General features: G+C 42.0%; 1 protein-coding gene across 2 annotated transcripts in view; it reads right to left on the bottom strand.

The window, feature by feature from the left end:
* Lrmda (leucine rich melanocyte differentiation associated) overlaps nucleotides 1-7,938 on the bottom strand; it is a 1,019,879-nt gene that overhangs the window by 207,583 nt on the left and 804,358 nt on the right. For both annotated transcript variants that reach the window (XM_031361519.1, XM_031361517.1), the window contains exon 6: nucleotides 6,628-6,721. In XM_031361519.1, the coding sequence (XP_031217379.1) occupies nucleotides 6,628-6,721 (94 nt within the window). The remainder of the gene's footprint in view (nucleotides 1-6,627; nucleotides 6,722-7,938) is intronic.

Below are 7,938 nucleotides of genomic sequence, written 5' to 3'. Positions count from 1 at the left end.
AGGGAAGGGGCAGAGGAGGATGCTGAACCTCCTCTGTCACTCGGAAGCTGAGAGGATCATGTCCCTGCTGCCCTGCGCTCCCCTGGGAGTCGTGGGGCTTGTGGCTCCTGGCTGGCTGCTCAGGTCTCAGAAACTCACCCGAGAGAAAATGGCGAATCCCGCCCGGGTCTCTGGCTTAAGGCGCCTCCTGAACATTATTTTTAATAGCTACCACATAGATGGGCAATTACTGCTATGCTGGAGTGCATCCTCTCCATATAATATATTTGAAGAGACTTTTATCTAACAAGTATGCCAACAATACTCATAACATGATGCTCATATAAAACACTACATCCAGATATCCAGCAGAGATCAGGGCTATAGCTCCATGCCCCCCATACTCCAACAATATGCTGAAATCTAAGGCAGTGTACTGAGAGAAACCTAAGGTGGCACATGCTACACTCACATGCATTCTAGAGCCTGACTCTTTCTGAGAATGAACTGCTTTGAAAGCATCTGTTCTAAGGAAATAGTTTTAGTAGTTCCTTCAGTTCAAACCATTCCCCTCCCTACTACTAAAACATCAATGTCTAGCAAATACAGTATTTAAATAATCATCTACTTGGAAGTTATGTTTGGTGGCTAAATGGACTCTGGCAATGAGTCAGCAGACACATCTCCCACCTTTGTTCCTTTGAGATTCTGCAGGCAACATGATTGAGATCAGAGGTGAACAAGGCCTTCTTAGCTTAGCATTGTCACACCACAGACCCACTGAAGGTACACACAGACTCTTCTCCTAGGTTTCCACGCCTCAGTCTTCAATGGTCAGAGTCATCTTTCTAGTATTGTAGTAGATACCTGACACAATTATTTTGGCTAACAGTTTGGGAGACTTCAGTCCATGTTTGGCTGGCCCATTGTTTCTGGGACTGATAGAGTGTATAAAGGGCCACATCATGTCATGGTAGATATATATGAAAAAGATTCTCAGAGAGAGAGAGAGAGAGAGAGAGAGAGAGAGAGAGAGAGAGAGAGAGAGAGAGAACTGTGGCTTCAATATCCTCCTGTGGGTACACACTTTGTGATACAATTTCTTTCAAATAGAGCTCACACTCTAAGATTAATAATTGATAAATGGAACCTCATGAAACTGAAAAGCTCCTATAAAGCAAAGGACACTATCAATAGGACAAAATGGCAACCTACAGATTGGGAAAGGCTCTTCACTAACCCTACATTAGACAGACATTTAATCCAATTAAGAATGGGGTACAGTACTAAACAGAATTTTCAACAGAGGAATCTTGAATGGTTGAGAAGTACTTAGAAATCATCCTTAGTCATCAGGGAAATGCAAATCAAAATGACCCCAAGATTCCACCTTATACCAACCAGAATGGCCAAGATGAAAATATTAATTGACAAAACATACTGGTGAGGATGTAAAGGGGAACATTCCTTTATTGCTGGTGGGTTTGCCAACTTGAACAACCACTTTGGAAATCAATCTGATGGTTTATCAGAAAATTGAAAATAGTTCTACCTGAAGACCCAGCTATACACTTCTGGGCATATACACAAAAGATATTCCACCATACAACAAGAACACATGTTCCTACATGTTCACATCAGTTTTATTCATAATAGCCAGAAACTTGAAACAACCCAGATGTCCCTCAACTGAGGAGTGGATACAGAAAATGTAGTTCATTTACACAATATTTATTCATGTATTAAAAACAAGAACGTCATGAATTTTGCAGACAAATGGATGGTAACCCAGACCCAAAAGAACATGCATGGTATATACTCACTGATAGGTGGGCATTAGCCATAAAGTACAAAATACCCATGATACACTCCAAGGACACAAAAAAGTTAACTAAGAAGGGAGACATAAGCAAGAATGCTTGAATCACACTTAAAAAGAAAAACAATATAGCCACGGATGAAAGAGGAAGGATGGGAGATGGAAGGGGAAGGGGAATGGGAGGGCAGGATCAGGTATTGGGAAAGACAAGAGAGAGGCCCAGAGGACCAAGAGAATTAATGAAAATCTGTAGCTACTGAGGTGGGGGGAAGGTTAGTGGGGTGGGGATAATCTCTAGGGAATTCCAGAGATCTGGGATGGGGAAGCTCCTAGGACTATGTAGGCAACCATAGTCAAGAGACCTAACATTGGGAACATGGAACCTGAAGAGGCCACTTCCTGTAGCCAGGCAGGACCCCCAGTATAGGGATAAGGAAACCAACCCATGCGCAAAATTTTAGAAAGGACTCTCTCTCTCTCTCTCTCTCTCTCTCTCTCTCTCTCTCTCTCTCTCTCTTTCTCTCTCTCTCTCTCTCTCTCTTTCTCTCTCTCTCTGTGTGTGTGTGTGTGTGTGTGTGTGTATGTGTGTGTGTATGTGTGTGTGTAGGGGAGACAGAAGAAGAAGCAGCATTTAGGATGTAAATAAATAAATAAATAAATTTGTCCTGTCTACAAGAAATGGAGGGACAAAGTTGGAGCAGAGACTTTGGTCAACTAGTAAGGGCCAACTAGTAACCAGCCCAACTTGAAACCCACCCCATGGGCAAACACCATTGCCTGAGAATACTAATGATATTCTGTTATGCTTGGAGAAAGGAGCCTAGAATAACTGTCCTATGAGAGGTTCTACCCAGCCACAGACTAAAACACATACAGATACCTACAACCAGAGGTCAGGGACAGAGGTCAGGGACTCATATAGAAGAGCTGGGGGAAGAGCTGAAGGCTGTGAAAGGGCTGGGAACCCCACAAGAAGACCAACAGAGTCAACTAACCTGGACCCCCTGGGAGATCTCAGAGACCAAGACACCTAGCAAAGAACACACAGGCTGGATCATATGCAACAGATATGTAGCTCACTTCCCATGGCTGCTTTGTCTGGCCTCAGTGGAAGAGAATGTGCCTAGACTGGCACAGACTTGATGTGCCAGGGTGGGGAAATACTGAATTGGTGACTCCATCCTCTAAAAGGAGAAAGGAAGGGAGGATGGGGGAAAGGACTCTCTCTTTCTCTCTCTCTCTCTCTCTCTCTCTGTGTGTGTGTGTGTGTGTGTGTGTGTGTGTGTGTGTGTGTGTGTGTGTGTGTGTGTGTGTGTGTGTGTGTGTGTAGGGGAGACAAGAGAAGAAGCAATATTTGGGATGTAAATAAATAAAATCTTTTTTTAAAAGACCTACCGCTTAAAGGCTCCATATCTCCTAAAAGGGTCATGGATTAGTGAACCAGCTTTGAATACAATATGCTTTGCAAGATACTGACCCAAACCCAAATATATATTGAGTATTAAAGCCTCATACCAGGCATTGCAAATGCAAATACAAGAAAGTATGGCCAGTATTCTCTACTCCTCAAAAGCTGGCATTTAGGGAAAACTAACCAAACATGTGTGTAGCCAATAGAATTAGAGAGGTACTTTTCCTTCTAGAGATGTTTTAGATATTTAACCTGATAACTGAAGAACTGGGGAACTGTTGCTAGGAAGTGGGGAAGAGAGCCTTGCCTCTATAAGGTTTGCATTCATGAATTTAAGACGTACACACAAGACAGCTGTCACAGAAAGTAGAAGATGGACAATTACATTAGGAGCTGGGAAGGAATATGCTAAGTCTTCCGAAGAGAAAGGAAACTCCATACAGCTCAAAATAGGAAGTTTCACATGACTATACATACGATAGATAGCATATATGTAAATTTCAAACAGAAAAATACAGTCCCCCACCTCCTGACCATCAGTCTAGGCTCAGTATTTTTTCATGTTTTACTTCCACTTCTGAGACACGGATTCTGGGCCCATCAAATTCGACATTGGAAGTTACAGAAAAGGACAAAGGAAAATAGACTGTGCATAGGGAAACAGCAATTTGCACATGAACACGAACGTCTACCCAACAGTTTTTGTAGTTGTTGATGTGGAAGGAAAATAGATTGAGAACTGGGTGGATCAACAATTGTTTTCAAATAGAAATTCCATCTCTGGTTCTATAGAAAAGGCATTGGCGAGGATCCTGACAGGAATGAGGCCGTCTGCCTCCATGCTATGATAAAAGTCCCTCAGCATAGGTGCTCACAATCCATTTCCATGAAGGAATTAATAAGTAGCATTTAAGTGCTTTGATGATTTATATGATAAGTTTAGAATAATAACCTTAAATGTAAAAACATAGCATGATATTTAATAGCTTTATTTTGGTTACCAAGACAGCAATGATTTCTTCATCTGGTGGTATATAACTCAAGCCAACATGAAGTTTAGTGGTTGCACCTTTTCTTTAGTTGGATACTGAAACCACAGCCAACCTTCAGGAGCTTCTTTGGCTCTCTCTGTCTCATTGTGACCCAGAGAACACTGTTACATGATGCAGACTCTATTTTCAACACCCAGCTTATGATACCAGAAGTTCAGAGGACCAGGCCATAATTGCACTAAATGTTTGAAGCTATTTCTCAGTGAAACTGGGCTGTCACTTGCTATGTCCCTTTAACTAGCATTTTATACTTTTCCCATTTTTTAAGGCTGTGATGTCATCCAGGAGTATTGATTTACATTCTACCTTAGTAATTTTTGCACATTACAAATATTAATAAAACAACCCCTAAAACTTGGACTGAAAACATAGCTCAAAGATATAATAACTTGCCTGTACATGATATCTAGGCTTGGTCCCCAACATCACATCACAACACACACACACACACACACACACACACACACACAGAGGGGGGAGAGAGAGAAGAGAGAAAGAGAGAGAGAGAGAGAGAGAGAGAGAGAGAGAGAGAGAGAGAGAGAGAGAAGCACAGGCATGCACACATATATGCAAGCATGCAAGCATGCACACACAAATAAAGCATATCTTCCTTTATTCCCCCAAGGCTTACGTTTTCCTATTAAATTAACATGCCTGTCTCACTCCTCATGAACACCAGTCATCTCACCGGATCCTCACATTGTGATATCTCAATGTCATTTGCAGATAAAGCCTTTGTAAGTAGACATGAGATTTCAGAGACTCCAGTCTCCACGAAAATTACTCAACAGGCTAGAGAGGGAAATTATTCTTATTTTGGTGCCAGCAACAATACACAAGTGAAAAGCCTGAAGCTAATTTTAGAATGTCTGCACTGTTCCTTGTTACCTCCATGACTCTTTCTTCTGGTATCCCCATGCAACAGTCCCAAGAGAAGTATTGAAGACCTTCAAGAGAGCATCTATAACAGAAATTGGGCCATTCCCTGGGACAGCAGTATCCTGGAACCTATTCCACCTGGCTGAGATAAACTGAGTTACACAAAGCTAATACTGGATGAAGGAAATCACAACCATCCTATCATTTGGTCAAACTTTATGAATAAAATAATTTCACTGATGCCCACATGTTGGCCAGTCAAGCGAGGTCCAAGTCACAGGTTCCTGAAGCTCTACACGACTCCCTTTATCACTTCTAGAAGGCTATTAATATCCCGTTCATACAGTCCATAGCTTGCTAGCACGTTTGCAGCCTCTGCATAGCCTTTTCTTCCATCCACGCAACAGCACAAAGATGACCAAGTGAGCTAGTAATCATTCAGTGAACCCTATGGGAATGTCATACTGGAGCAAGCAGTGTTTAAAGTACACGATGTCCCTCTTCTAAGCCTGTCCTTCTTTAAACTTGAAAGACAGATTCACAGTTAGGAAGCAGAGCTCTGGCCACAAGAGGATAGAATGGTAAACAGGTCAGACAATGTGGCCTCTTTTTGCCCCTAGCAATTCCAGCTTAGCCAGTGACATATTCCTTGGCTGGTTAAGGGATGAGACGTTTTGCAAACAATATTCTATGTCAGTATTCTGCTTGCTTTTGAAACATAAGATGTCAGAGATGGCAACAGGATTTCAGAACTAGACAACTACATAAACTAAGTTGTGTTTTCAGGACCAGAGAAGCCAGCAGAAATCAAGGTTCTCTCTGAACTTGCCAGGCAAACTGAAGTTCCTTTGAGCTTCATCTCTCTTTGAAATTACACATTCCAACTCTTATATTTCCACATATTGCTATTTAACAAATACTACTGAGTTTTCCAGTATCTCTCTATTACTTTTTTTATTAGATGTTTTCTTTATTTACAATATCTCCTTTCCAAGGTTCCCCTCCAAAAGAAAAAAGAAAAAGAAAATAAAATAAGAAAACAAAAACAAAAACTAAAATAATCCCATGTTCCCTCCCCCTCCCCCTGCTCCCCATCCCACCCTCCCCCACTTCCTGGTCCTGGCATTCCCCTACACTGGGGCATAGAACCGTCACAGGACCAAGGTCCTCTCCTCCCATTGATGACAAGGATGGCCAAGTCACTCTCTATTACTTTTACTGTATGGAATGGTATTCTAAGTAATTGTTCAATACTATTATCTTTCTGTTTAAAAGGGGGAGTCACAAAATTATACCATGGTTTTATGTCTCCCCTGCTCATACAAGTTAAAATCTTTAGGTTTTAACAGATTTCCTATCAAGGACCTAAAAAGCACTAGGCTCCTTGTCAGAGGACAGGAACAGAAAGGACCACAGAGCTAGCCAGTTCTGCAAAGCCAAGTATCCAGGCTGTAATCACTGAGAAGGACAGAAAGATGAGTTCCTACCTCGGTGACTGGTGAGATCTCTGGATCCAGAAGGCAGGGGCGTGTACTGAGGGGGTTCCTCAGGAGAAGCAGCCTCCTCCTCCTCAGTGGAAGCCTGTAAGAGAAAAGCAAAACAGTCACCATGGGAAAACACCAAAGGCCAAGTGCCCTGGTTTACTAAACACATCCCCTTGGGATTGGGATCAGAGTTCAGAGAGAATGGCATCCCCTGGGCCTTCCTTTACCTGATGAGATAGAATTCTAGTGAGTGTAGTAGGGTACATTTTGAGGTGCCTTGGAACATCTTGGATGGTTTTGAGATAAGACTGTTGTTGTTGCTATTGTTGTTGTTGTTGCTATATGGAGCTGAAAGGAGCTGAAGAAAAGAAGGGATACTAAAGGTAGGAAGTATTGTAGACTAATTCTGCTATGGGCATTTTCCCCGGAATTCAGGCAATGTGAAGGTTGGCTTTAAACAGATTCCTATGACAATAACAGTAGGTGAGTCAGTGAAGATAGGGGAATATCAGGGCTGGCTTATATGGTGGACCTAATGGCACGGAGGCAGAAGTAAGTGAAATACATCCGACTCTGTATCTGGGCTGTTGGCTAACAGCAACTCCATGTTACAGCACTGGTGAGGGTGATTTCCTTTATGAAATAGAGCAAGCAGTGATGTAGCTGTTTTGGTGGGGTTATCCTATGCTCCTCTAAGTATCCCTTCACACATGCTTGATAAAGAAGCTCAATGTCCTCACTGATTTTGAAAAAAAAAAAAAAACAAAGCAATAAACAACCCCCCCAACACACATACATACACATGAACCCAACCAAACATATCCATCATTGAACGTCCACAAAGAAAATGACATAGGATGGTGGATTTTGTTTCTGTTTGTCTTTTGTTTTTTTTTTAATTGTTCATCAACAGCTCTTTGTTGAACAATGTGGCTAATTATCTTGTGGGGAACTACATAAAAGGCCCCTTGTACATGTGGTGTTAACACTTTTCTCATATTTGTGTCTTTGCAGGCTGATGCTGGAAGAAATCAGGACACGCTCACATGAAATAGTACCAATGACCAATATGTCACCTAAAGAGCTTGGTTGGGCCAGACAGTGGTGGTGTATGCCTTTAATCCCAGCACTTGGGAGGCAGAGGCAGGCAGATTTCTGAGTTTGAGGCCAGCCTGGTCTACAGAGTGAGTTCCAGGACAGCCAGGGATGCACAGAGAAACTCTGTCTCAAAAACAAACAAAAAAAGAGCTAGGTTGCTTTGACATGAAGCACCACTGTTATACTTAACTGAGATTTCTAAATCAAATCATATAT

Source organism: Mastomys coucha, unplaced genomic scaffold (assembly GCF_008632895.1).
Source record: "Mastomys coucha isolate ucsf_1 unplaced genomic scaffold, UCSF_Mcou_1 pScaffold9, whole genome shotgun sequence".
In the NCBI taxonomy this organism is placed as follows: domain Eukaryota; kingdom Metazoa; phylum Chordata; class Mammalia; order Rodentia; family Muridae; genus Mastomys; species Mastomys coucha.
Note: the sequence above shows the minus strand (reverse complement) of the source record. Positions and strands in the feature narration are given on the sequence as shown.